Source organism: Anolis carolinensis, unplaced genomic scaffold, assembly GCF_035594765.1.
Source record: "Anolis carolinensis isolate JA03-04 unplaced genomic scaffold, rAnoCar3.1.pri scaffold_14, whole genome shotgun sequence".
Lineage (NCBI taxonomy): Eukaryota > Metazoa > Chordata > Lepidosauria > Squamata > Dactyloidae > Anolis > Anolis carolinensis.
Window position 1 is genome coordinate 8,277,291 of NW_026943825.1, and position 12,994 is coordinate 8,290,284.

A 12,994-nucleotide genomic window follows, 5' to 3' on the forward strand; every position below is an offset into this window, starting at 1 on the left:
GCCCATCACCACCGGGACCACCTACACTGGTTTCTGCCAGAGTCTTTGAAGTTCAATCTTGAGGTCCTGATAGCGGCTGAGTTTTTCCTGTTGTTTTTCGTCAATGCGACTGTCACCTGGGATGGCGACATCAATGATCCAAACCTTTTTCTTTTCCACAACTGTGATGTCTGGTGTGTTGTGTTCCAGAACTTTGTCAGTCTGGATTCGGAAGTCCCACAGTATTTTTGCCTGCTCATTTTCCAATACTTTTGCAGGTTTGTGATTATTATTATTATTATTATTATTATACTGAACCCAGCCGACTTCAGATCTGGACCAAACTTGCCACACAGACCCGACGTGGCCAACTGTGAATGTTTCAGGGTGGTTGCCCTGGGAATCCGGGAGTTGTAGTTCACCCTTAGCCAGAGAACACTGACCAAACTTGCCACATAGATTATGATGATGATAATAATAATAATAACTATTTTTCTATCCCACTTCCATCTCTTCCATCTCCCCGCAGGGACTCTGAGTGGCTAACACAGGGCCAAGCCCAAAAAAACAAGTAAAATAAATATACAGTAGAGTCTCTTACCCAAGCTAAACGGGCCGGCAGAATCTTGGATAAGTGAATATCTTGGATAATAAGGAGGGATTAAGGAAAAGCCTATTAAACATCAAATTAGGTTATGAATTTACAAATTAAGCACCAAAACATCATGTTATACAACAAATTGGACAGAAAACTTAGTTCAATACGCAGTAATGTTATGTTGTAATTACTGTATTTACGAATTTAGCACCAAAATATAACCATATATAGGAAACATTGACTTCAAAAATGCCTTGGATAATCCAAAACCTTGGATAAGCGAGGCTTGGATAAGTGAGACTCTAATATATAAAGTAAAATACATATAAAAACAGCATCTTCAATCAAATAAAATGTTCGATGCTTTGATGTTCTGTGTTATGCAAATCTAGTTTCCTTATTGTCCTTGCTTAATTTAATTTGTGTGTGTGTGTTTCCGAATTTATTTTTTTTAAGAAAACAGCATCCACACTATACGCAACACCCGGGTCAGTTGCGCTTTTACCTCTCTCTGCCTCTACTTCCTGTTTTGGAGCACGAACATGACGTCACCGCGGGTGGTAGCCAATCACGGGCCTCGCCCCGCCGTCTCATTAACACTTTGGACCTGACGTCACCGCCGACGATAGCCAATCAGAGATGGAGTGGGCGGGGTTTTTAAACCCGTGTTTTGCAGGAGGTGAAGGAGGGGCGCATGCGCAGAAAGGACCTACTTGTGTCTAACTGGGGAATGGGATGATCTGAACGGGGAGGGGGCGTGGCTTGTGGTGCTCACGTGACTTGCCTGCAGCTCAGTGCTGCTTCCTGGATCAGATAGTGTAGACACACACAGTCAGTGTTAATTTCAGAGGCAAGTAACAACTTATTATTATTATTATATTACTGTTATTATTATTACAGTAAAGTCTCACTTATTCAAGACTCGCTTATCCAACGCATTTTTGTAGTCAATGTTTTCAATACATCGTGATATTTTGGTGCTAAATTCGTAAATACAGTAATTACTACATAGCATTACTGCGTATTGAACTACTTTTTCTGTCAAATTTGTTGCATAACATGATGTTTTGGTGCTTAATTTGTAAAATCATAATCTAATTTGATGTTTAATAGGCTTTTCCTTAATGCCTCCTTATTATCCAACATATTTGCTTATCCAAGCTTCTGCCGGTCCGTTTCATAGAATCATAGAATCATAGAATAGTAGAGTTGGAAGAGACCTCAAGGGCCATCTAGTCCAACCCCCCGCTAAGAAGCAGGAAATCGCATTCAAAGCACCCCCGACAGATGGCCATCCAGCCTCTGCTTAAAAGCCTCCAAAGAAGGAGCCTCCACCACAGTCCGGGGTAGAGAGTTCCACTGCCAAACAGCCCTCACAGTGAGGAAGTTCTTCCTGATGTTCAGGTGGAATCTCCTTTCCTGTAGTTTGAAGCCATTGTTCCGTGTCCTAGTCTGCAGGGCCGCAGAAAATAAGCTTGCTCCCTCCTCCCTATGACTTCCCCTCACATATTTGTACATGGCTATCATGTCTCCTCTCAGCCTTCTCTTCTGCAGGCTAAACATGCCCAGCTCTTTAAGCCTCTCCTCATAGGGCTTGTTCTCCAGACCCTTAATCATTTTAGTCGCCCTCCTCTGGACGCTTTCCAGCTTGTCAGCATCTCCCTTCATCTGCGGTGCCCAAAATTGGACACAGTGTGATTCCAGGTGTGGTCTGACCAAGGCAGAATAGAATAAGGGGGAGCAGGACTTCCCTGGATCTAGACGTTATTCCCCTATTGATGCAGGCCAAAATCCCATTGGCTTTTTTAGCTGCCGCATCACATTGTAGGCTCATGTTTAACTTGTTGTCCACGAGGACTCCAAGATCTTTTTCGCACACACTGCTGTCAAGCCAGGCGTCCCCCATTCTGTATCTTTGATTTCCATTTTTTCTGCCGAAGTGAAGTATCTTGCATTTGTCCCTGTTGAACTTCATTTTGTTAGTTTCGGCCCATCTCTCTAGTCTGTCAAGATCGTTTTGAATTCTGCTCCTGTCTTCTGGAGTGTTAGCTATCCCTCCCAGTTTGGTGTCGTCTGCAAACTTGAGGATCGTGCCTTCTAACCCTTCGTCTAAGTCGTTAATAAAGATGTTGAACAGAACCGGGCCCAGGACGGAGCCCTGCGGCACTCCACTTGTCACTTCTTTCCATGATGAAGACGACGCATTGGTGAGCACCCTTTGGGTTCGTTCGCTTAGCCAATTACAGATCCACCTAACCGTAGTTTTGTCTAGCCCACATTTTACTAGTTTGTTTGCCAGAAGGTCGTGGGGGACTTTGTCGAAGGCCTTACTGAAATCTAGATATGCTACATCCACGGCATCCCCTGCATCGACCCAACTCGTAACTCTATCGAAAAAAGAGATCAGATTAGTCTGGCATGACTTGTTTTTGGTAAATCCGTGTTGACTATTAGCAATGACCGCATTTGTTTCTAAGTGTTTGCAGACCACTTCCTTAATGATCTTTTCCAGAATCTTGCCTGGTATTGATGTGAGGCTGACCGGACGGTAATTGTTTGGGTCGTTCTTTTTTCCCTTCTTGAAGATAGGGACCACATTCGCCCTCCTCCAATCTGCTGGGACTTCTCCCGTTCTCCAAGAACTCTCGAAGATGATTGCCAGTGGTTCTGAAATAACTTCCGCTAGTTCCTTCAGTACTCTTGGGTGTAGCTGATCTGGCCCTGGGGACTTGAATTCGTTTAGAGTGGCCAGGTGTTCCTGGACAACTTGTTTCCCTATTTGGGGTTGGATTTCCCCCAATCCTTCGTCCATTCCATGTTGCTGAGGTTGAAGATGGCTTTCTTTTTGTGAGAAGACCGAGGCAAAGAAGGCATTAAGCAGTTCTGCCTTTTCCCTGTCCCCTGTCACCATCACCCCATCTACTCCTTGCAGTGGCCCTATCGCCTCCTTTTTCTTCCTTTTTCTACCAACATAAGCAAAAAAACCTTTTTTGTTGTTTTTTATGTCCCTGGCAAGCCTGAGCTCATTTTGCGCTTTAGCCTTGCGAACCTTTTCCCTACAGGAGTTGGCTATACGTTTGAATTCTTCTTTGGTGATTTCTCCCCTTTTCCACTTCTTGTGCATGTCACTTTTGAGCTTTAGCTCAGTTAGAAGTTCTTTGGACATCCATTCTGGCTTCTTTGCACTTGTCTTATTTTTCTTCTTTGTTGGCACTGTTTGCATTTGCGCCTTGAGTATTTCACTTTTGAAAAACTCCCATCCATCCTTAACTCCCTTGTTTTTTAATATCAGCGTCCATGGAATGCCGGTCAGTAATTCCTTCATTTTTTGGAAGTCAGCTCTCTTAAAGTCCAGAATGCGTGTTTGACTTGTCTTAGTTTCAGCATTCCTTTGTATTGCAAACTGCAGGAGCACATGGTCACTTGCCCCTAAGGATCCAACCACTTCAACTGTATTGATCAGGTCTTCCACATTTGTTAAGATTAGATCAAGAGTTGCTGATCCCCTTGTTGCCTCTTCTACCTTCTGGACCATAAAATTATCTGCAAGGCAAGTGAGGAATTTGTTGGACTTTGTACTCTTGGCTGAGTTTGTTTTCCAGCAGATATCGGGATAGTTGAAATCGCCCATGACTACTATATCTCTTCTTTGTGCCTGTTTGGTCAGCTGTTGACAGAAGGCTTCATCAAGTCCTTCATCCTGACTCGGAGGTCTGTAGTAGACACCCACGACAAGATCTTTTTGAGTCCCGGTTCCCTTGATTCTTATCCAGATGCTTTCAAGCTGGTTTCCCGGATTACAGTCTTGCATTTCTTCTGCAACGTAACTGTTTTTGACATATAAAGCTACTCCCCCTCCTCTCCCCTTTGTTCTATTTCTGTGAAAGAGGTTATAGCCCTCAATGGTTAAATTCCAGTGATGGGAGTCATCCCACCAGGTTTCAGTGATGCCTATGACATCGTATGTGTGGTGCTGTGCTAGGAGTTGGAGTTCGTCTTGCTTATTTCCCATGCTCTGAGCATTAGTGTAAAGACATGTAAGCCCCTGTGACCTCCCCTCGAACTGTTTATTTGGGATTATTGTGCTCTCTGTACTTGGTCCTTGCTGTGTTTGTGCAGCCCTCCGTTTAGCCTTACGGCGGTTCCCTGTGGTCGTGGGTAATATAGTGTTCGCCAGGCTGTTGTTCCCCTCCCCCAGTGGATTTAGTTTAAAGTGCGCCTGATGAGGTTTGTGAGTCTGTGTGCAAAAAGATGTTTTCCTACTTGTGTGAGATGCACCCCATCGCTTGCCAGTAGTCCATCCTCTTGGAAGAGTAGACCATGGTCAAGGAAGCCAAAATGCTCCTCTTGACACCATTTTCTGAGCCAGTTATTGACCTGTACTATTTTTCCGGCCCTTGTAGAGCCATGTCCTACAACAGGGAGGAGGGATGAAAAGATCACATGTACATTATACAGTTTTAGCTTTGTTCCCGGAGCTCGAAAATCATTTGTGATCTTTTGAAAAGTATGCCTAGCGGTGTCATTGGTACCTACATGAATCAACATAAGGTGGGGAGGGTGATGGGGCTTTAGGAGCCTGCTGAGCCTCTGAGTGATATGGTGTATTTTTGCCCCCGGGAGGCAGCATGTTTCTCGAGCCATCCCATCCGGTCTGGAAATGATGGCTTCCGTTCCTCTAAGGAGGGAGTCACCTACTACCAAGACCTGTTTCCTTTGAGGATTGACAGGGTCCCTTTTGTGCAAGACAGTGTGTATGTCCCCTGAAGAGTGTTCCTGTTGAAGTGAATCATGTAGGTGTAAAGTGTTGTCCTCCTCCTCAACATCCCCAGTGCATTCATCAATGACAATCCATTGAGATACATCCGAGAGCCCATTACTCTCCCAAGGATGTTCCTGTTGCTCCTGGTCTATGATTGGGGATGGAGCATTTGCATGATTACATAAGTGTGACTGTGGTGATGCACTGTCCCTGTCAGGGCTATCCCCTGCGCATTGATCCAGGATGGTCCACTGAGTGGTATCTAAGAAACTGTGGTCCTCCACAAGATGTGTTTCCTGATTGTATGTTAATGATGTAAGAATTTCAAATCTGTTGTGTAAATGCAGCTGAGCAGAGGAGTTCTGTGGAGGCTGCCTGGTCCTGCGTCTCCTTCTATGGGTGACCTCCTTCCAAGCCTGAGGGTTGTCTACCTTTGAGTTGATCTCCCCATAAGGTTCCTGATCATGGTCTTGGTGGTGTTGGTGTGATGCAGGCTGCTGATCTACAGCAGCGTGTTGTGCAGTGTCCAAGAAGAGCTCGAGTGCCTGAATGTCCTTAAGGGTCTTAATACGGTGCTCGAGCTGTTGGATCCTCTGCTCCATCAGAGTCATCTGTTTGCATTTGGAGCAGATGTAGTTGTCTAGTTTTTGTGTGAAAAAGCGGAACATGCCACAGCTGGTGCATGTGATGGGAATGTTTTGCTTTTGTTGCATCTCTTGGTGAGCGTGGTGGCCAAGTGGGATCTTTGTACAGTTAAGTAATATGCACGCACTTTATGTGCAGACTGCAACAAACCACGTCTTTGTGTATTTGTTTATGTTGCTTTGTTTCCTGTATGTACTGCAAAGGATAGTTAGTAAAGGTGCCTTTTTCTTCTGCGAGAACCAACTGCCCTTCTGGGATCAGGCTCTGGCAGAAACTCACACTGGCAAATAAAGCTTTCCCAGAAACTCAATTAACAGGGGACAATGCCTGCTGTCAATCAACTTAAGTACCTGGCTCTCTTTCAACACAACAGTCACACAACAGTTAGACTTTGACCACAGGAGCCAAGCCCAAACTCAGTTTAAAATCTTAGCCAAATCTTAGCTACATGGGTGGAGTTTATGTTGGATAAGTGAAACTCTACTGTATTATTATTATTATTATTATATTACTGTTGCTGTTATTATTATTATATTACTGTTGTTATTTTTATTATATTACTGTTGTTATTTTTATTATATTACTGTTGTTGTTATTATTATATTACTGTTGTTGTTATTATTATTATTATTATTATTATATTACTGTTATTTTATTATGACACAGCAAACAAGATAGATATGCTGGATTTCATATCACAAAATCACAAGTCGAACACTTCCCAAGTGTCTAGGACTGTGTGATGTATTTTCAGATGATGCCCGCAGATCCCAGTCGGGTGGCCTTTTGCAGTTGGCAGATCGTAATTTTGTCAATGTCTGTTGTTTCCAAATGCCGGCTGAGATCTTTTGGCACGGCACCCAATGTGCCCATCACCACCGGGACCACCTGCACAGGTTTCTGCCAGAGTCTTTGAAGTTCAATCTTGAGGTCCTGATAGCGGCTGAGTTTTTCCTGTTGTTTTTCGTCAGTGCGACTGTCACCTGGGATGGCAACATCAATGATCCTGTTATTATAATAATAACAATACTGTATTATTATTATTATTATTATTATTATTATTATTATTATTATTATTAGTGGTTAACCCCCAGAAACTCAGTCCTTAAAGTGTGTGATGTTGTGCAAGTTTGCTCTGGATGCATCATGGGTGGAGTTCATTGTCCTCTCTGGCTCTAGGGTGAACTACAACTTCCTCATAGGTCCATTTCCTAACTTTAACCCAAACCCCTTCAGTCATCCAATTTAAGAATATCAGGCCCGTGTGTCAATTTTGGTTCAGATTCATCGGTGTTTGGCTTCACAGTGGATGTAGGTGAACTACAACTCCCCCAAATCAAGACAAATTTCGCCCAAAGACCTCCAGTATTTTTTGCTGGTCATGAAGGCTCTGTGTGCCAAGTTTGGTCCAATTCCATCTTTGGTGGATCTCAGAGTGCTCATAGATTGCAAGTGAACTATACATCCCAGTACCTACAACTCAAAACTGTCCAGGCCAATTCCTCTCAAAACCAACCAATATTCAAATTTGGGCATACCAGGTATGCATGCCAAGTTTGGTCCAGATCCATCATTGTTTGGGTTTATAATGTGCTCTGGATGGAGGTGAACTACAACTCCTATAAATCCCTCCAAAGACCGCCAGTATTTTGTGTTGGTCATGGGGGGTTCTGTGTACAGTAGAGTCTCACTTATCCAAGCTAAACGGGCCGGCAGAAGCTTGGATAAGCGAATATCTTGGATAATAAGGAGAGATTAAGGAAAAGCCTATTAAACATCAAATTAGGTTATGATTTTACAAATTAAGCACCCAAACATCATGTTATACAACAAATTGGATGCAAAAGTAGTTCAATACGCAGTAATGTTATGTTGTAATGACTGTATTTACGAATTTAGCACCAAAATATCATGATACAATAGAGTCTCACTTATCCAACATAGACGGGCCGGCAGAACGTTCATAATGGGCTCTGAATGTAGGTGAACTACAACTCCCATAAAACCCTCCAAAGACTTCCAATATTTTTTTTCTTGGCATGTATTATTTTCCTGTATTTATTATTATTATTACATGTATTATTTTACTCTGTTATTATTCAAAGGATACATAAGGGCATTTACATTGAAGAAGATGAGAATAATGATTTGATCAGAGTTGGACAGTCTTATCTTATGTAAATATTCAAAAACATTTAACTTACTGATACCTCAATTAATGTAATTTTATTGGTATCTGTTTTTATTTCTGAAATTTGCCACTCTCGATTTATACTGGAGTCAATGTTTTTCCAGTTTTTGGGGGGTTTTTTTGGTAAAATTAGGTGCCTCGGCTTATATTTGGGTCGGCTTATACTCGAGTATATACGGTAATTTTATTGGTATCTGTTTTTATTTCTGAAATTTACCACCCTTGGCTTATACTGGAGTCAATGTTTTCCCAGTTTTTTTGTTGGTAAAATTAGGTTCCTCGGCTTATATTCGGGTCGGCTTATACTCGAGTATATACGGTAATTTTATTGGTATCTGTTTTTATTTCTGAAATTTGCCACTCTCAGCTTATACTGGAGTCAATGTTTTCCCAGGTTTTTTGCGGTAAAATTAGGTGCCTCAGCTTATATTCGGGTCGGCTTATACTCGAGTATATACGGTAAATTAAAAATAGATGTATTCAGTGATATTTCTGCTTCTTGCAGAAGTTTTCCGATGCCGCGGACTGTGGCCGTCCTTGGCGGAGGGGTCAGTGGCTTGTCCGCCTGCTTCTACCTCTCCCGGAGCCCCCAGGCGCCCAAGGTGAGCCCCCTTAACCCGTCGGTCTATCTACACTGCAGATTTAATGCAGTTTGATGCCACTTTAGCTGCCATGGTGGCTCCGTTGTGGCCCACGACCAACGCCACTTAATTTCCAATCGAGGAGACGACGGGGAAAGCCTGTATCACCTTGAGATCTTCTGTTTTAGGTCATCCTTCTCGAAAGCAGCAGCCGCTTGGGAGGCTGGATCAGCTCCACGCGGACAGAGGACGGAGCTGTTTTCGAACACGGACCCCGAGGGGTCCGTCCCGCCGGGAATGTGGGCAAGAATACCCTCCTTATGGTATGTTGGGCCCACGGAAGAGAAGGGAGGGAACTGAGGCACAGCTGGGATAAATGAGTCAACCACCTTGTGCCTATGCACAAAGGAATCTATTTCAAGTTGCCACTTTTGGACTCTTGCTTGCTGAGGTGTTCCTGTGAGTATCTCTGTGGATCTTAGGGAGCAGTTTCTTGATTTAAGGCAGTGGTTCCCAAACTTATTTGGCCTGCCGCCCCCTTTCCAGAAAAAATATGACTCAGCGCCCCCTGGAAAGGCGGGTGTGGCTTAGAGGGGTGGGCGTGGCTCCTGCTCAAGAGGGCGGGGCTGAGCCTCTCCCCGATCTAAGATGCAGGGCGGGGAGGGGAAGGTGGGCGGGGCCACCAATAGGTGGCCAGGACTGGGATGGGCAGAGTTACAAGCTCTGAGGCAGGGCTGAGCTTCTATCCCTGTTCTGGACACAGGGGGCGGGGCTAGAGGAGGGGGCGGGGCCTGTTCCCAAGTGATGGGGCTGGACCTCTATACCCCGCCCCAGTGTTCTAACAAGTACCTCAGGGGAGGTATACAGATGCTCTTGGAAAGAGGCCCCGCCCCCACCCCTAGCCCCGCCCTTTAATCCTAAAAGGCCTCTCAGGAGAGATATAGATGCTCAGTCCTGTCTCGGGCTCTTGGGAAGAGGCCCCGCCCCCTTCCCTAGCTCCGCCCTCTGTGTCCCAACAAGCGCCTCAGGAGAGGTATAGATGCTCAGCCCTGTCTCAGGCTCTTGGGAAGAAGCCACGCCCCCACCCCTAACTCCGCCCTTTAGTCCTAAAAGGCCTCCCAGGAGAGGTATAGAGGCTCAGCCCTGTCTCGGACTCTTGGACAGAGGCCCCGCCCCCTTCCCTAGTTCTGCCCTTTAGTCCTAAAAGGCCTCTCAGGAGAAGTATAGAGGCTCAGCCCTGTCTTGGACTCTTGGAAAGAGGCCACGCCCCCTTCCCTAGTTCTGCCCTTTAGTCCTAAAAGGCCTCTCGGGAGAAGTATAGAGGCTCAGCCCTGTCTTGGACTCTTGGACAGAGGCCCCGCCCCCTTCCCTAGTTCTGCCCTTTAGTCCTAAAAGGCCTCTCGGGAGAAGTATAGAGGCTCAGCCCTGTCTTGGACTCTTGGAAAGAGGCCACGCCCCCTTCCCTAGTTCTGCCCTTTAGTCCTAAAAGGCCTCCCAGGAGAGGTATAGAGGCTCAGCCCTGTCTTGGACTCTTGGAAAGAGGCCCCGCCCCCTTCCCTAGTTCTGCCCTTTAGTCCTAAAAGGCCTCTCGGGAGAAGTATAGAGGCTCAGCCCTGTCTTGGACTCTTGGACAGAGGCCCCGCCCCCTTCCCTAGTTCTGCCCTTTAGTCCTAAAAGGCCTCTCGGGAGAAGTATAGAGGCTCAGCCCTGTCTTGGACTCTTGGAAAGAGGCCACGCCCCCTTCCCTAGTTCTGCCCTTTAGTCCTAAAAGGCCTCCCAGGAGAGGTATAGAGGCTCAGCCCTGTCTTGGACTCTTGGAAAGAGGCCCCGCCCCCTTCCCTAGTTCTGCCCTTTAGTCCTAAAAGGCCTCTCGGGAGAAGTATAGAGGCTCAGCCCTGTCTTGGACTCTTGGACAGAGGCCCCGCCCCCTTCCCTAGTTCTGCCCTTTAGTCCTAAAAGGCCTCTCAGGAGAAGTATAGAGGCTCAGCCCTGTCTTGGACTCTTGGACAGAGGCCCCGCCCCCTTCCCTAGTTCTGCCCTTTAGTCCTAAAAGGCCTCCCAGGAGAGGTATAGAGGCTCAGCCCTGTCTTGGACTCTTGGAAAGAGGCCCCGCCCCCTTCCCTAGTTCTGCCCTTTAGTCCTAAAAGGCCTCTCTGGAGAAGTATAGAGGCTCAGCCCTGTCTTGGACTCTTGGAAAGAGGCCCCGCCCCCTTCCCTAGTTCTGCCCTTTAGTCCTAAAAGGCCTCCCAGGAGAGGTATAGAGGCTCAGCCCTGTCTCGGACTCTTGGACAGAGGCCACGCCCCCTTCCCTAGTTCTGCCCTTTAGTCCTAAAAGGCCTCCCAGGAGAGTTATAGAGGCTCAGCCCTGTCTCGGACTCTTGGACAGAGGCCCCGCCCCCTTCCCTAGTTCTGCCCTTTAGTCCTAAAAGGCCTCCCAGGAGAGGTATAGAGGCTCAGCCCTGTCTCGGACTCTTGGACAGAGGCCACGCCCCCTTCCCTAGTTCTGCCCTTTAGTCCTAAAAGGCCTCCCAGGAGAGGTATAGAGGCTCAGCCCTGTCTCGGACTCTTGGACAGAGGCCACGCCCCCTTCCCTAGTTCTGCCCTTTAGTCCTAAAAGGCCTCCCAGGAGAGTTATAGAGGCTCAGCCCTGTCTCGGACTCTTGGACAGAGGCCCCGCCCCCTTCCCTAGTTCTGCCCTTTAGTCCTAAAAGGCCTCCCAGGAGAGGTATAGAGGCTCAGCCCTGTCTTGGACTCTTGGACAGAGGCCACGCCCCCTTCCCTAGTTCTGCCCTTTAGTCCTAAAAGGCCTCCCAGGAGAGTTATAGAGGCTCAGCCCTGTCTCGGACTCTTGGACAGAGGCCCCGCCCCCTTCCCTAGTTCTGCCCTTTAGTCCTAAAAGGCCTCCCAGGAGAGGTATAGAGGCTCAGCCCTGTCTCGGACTCTTGGACAGAGGCCACGCCCCCTTCCCTAGTTCTGCCCTTTAGTCCTAAAAGGCCTCCCAGGAGAGGTATAGAGGCTCAGCCCTGTCTTGGACTCTTGGAAAGAGGCCCCGCCCCCTTCCCTAGTTCTGCCCTTTAGTCCTAAAAGGCCTCTCGGGAGAAGTATAGAGGCTCAGCCCTGTCTTGGACTCTTGGACAGAGGCCCCGCCCCCTTCCCTAGTTCTGCCCTTTAGTCCTAAAAGGCCTCTCAGGAGAAGTATAGAGGCTCAGCCCTGTCTTGGACTCTTGGAAAGAGGCCCCGCCCCCTTTCCTAGCTCCGCCCTCTGTGTCCCAACAAGTGCCTCAGGAGAGGTATAGATGCTCAGCCCTATCTCAGGCTCTTGGGAAGAAGCCACGCCCACTCCTGTAACTCCGCCCCCTGTGTCCTAACAGGCGCCTTAAGTGCTCAGCCCTGTCTCCGGCACTTGGGAAGAGGCCCCGCCCCTCCTCTGTCCCCTCTGATTGACAGTGTCATAAGCTGCTGACAGGTCTGTGTGTTGCAAATGCAATAAGACAGAGTATGATGGGATTGCGGTTCCTCCCTAGGTCTCCGAACTTGGACTCGAAAGCGACCTCCTTCCCGTCCCGGGCGACCACCCGGCCTCCAAAAACCGCTACTTGTATCTCCAAGGGGCTTTGCATAAACTCCCCTCAAGCCTCGGGTGAGTTACCTTCCCGGAAACCCTTGAGATGACCGTAAACGGGCTCTTCTTCCTATTCTAGTGGTGACAACGGTCTCTTTGTTTTTCCTTTTTTGGGGACGCAGCGGCATTGTCCGGACGGTGCCTCCGTTCACCCGTCCTCTGCTCTGGAGCGGACTCAAGGAACTGGTGGCACCTCGAGGATCCGAACCCGACGAGACCATCCATGCCTTTGTCAAGCGTCGCTTCGGCCAGGAGGTACCTCCCGACCTTGTTTTGAAAAGAATCAGTTCCATCCCTCTGCCACAATCAAAGCCCTCCCGACAGATGGCCATCCAGTCTCTACATAAAAACCTCCAGGGAAGGAGAGTCCATTATGATTATGATTATTATTATCATCATTATCATTATCATCATTATATTATTATTATTATTATTATTATTATCATCATCATTATCATCATTATATTATTATTATTTTCATCATCATTATCATCGTCATCAACATCATCATATTATTATTATTATTATTATTAAAAAGAATCCAGTCCATCCCTCTGCCACTATCAAAGCCCTCCCGACAGATGGCCATCCAGTCTCTACATAAAAACCTCCAGGG

General features: G+C 46.9%; 1 protein-coding gene across 1 annotated transcript in view; it reads left to right on the top strand.

Annotated features, from left to right (window-relative positions):
• Positions 1-1,286: 1,286 nt before the first annotated feature.
• Positions 1,287-12,994, top strand: part of ppox (protoporphyrinogen oxidase) — a 30,288-nt gene continuing 18,580 nt past the window's right edge. Inside the window, exons 1-5 of the mRNA XM_062964917.1 lie at positions 1,287-1,427; positions 8,681-8,777; positions 8,945-9,079; positions 12,281-12,396; positions 12,501-12,633. Of these exons, the coding sequence (XP_062820987.1) occupies positions 8,691-8,777; positions 8,945-9,079; positions 12,281-12,396; positions 12,501-12,633 (471 nt within the window). The 5' untranslated portion in view covers positions 1,287-1,427; positions 8,681-8,690. The remainder of the gene's footprint in view (positions 1,428-8,680; positions 8,778-8,944; positions 9,080-12,280; positions 12,397-12,500; positions 12,634-12,994) is intronic.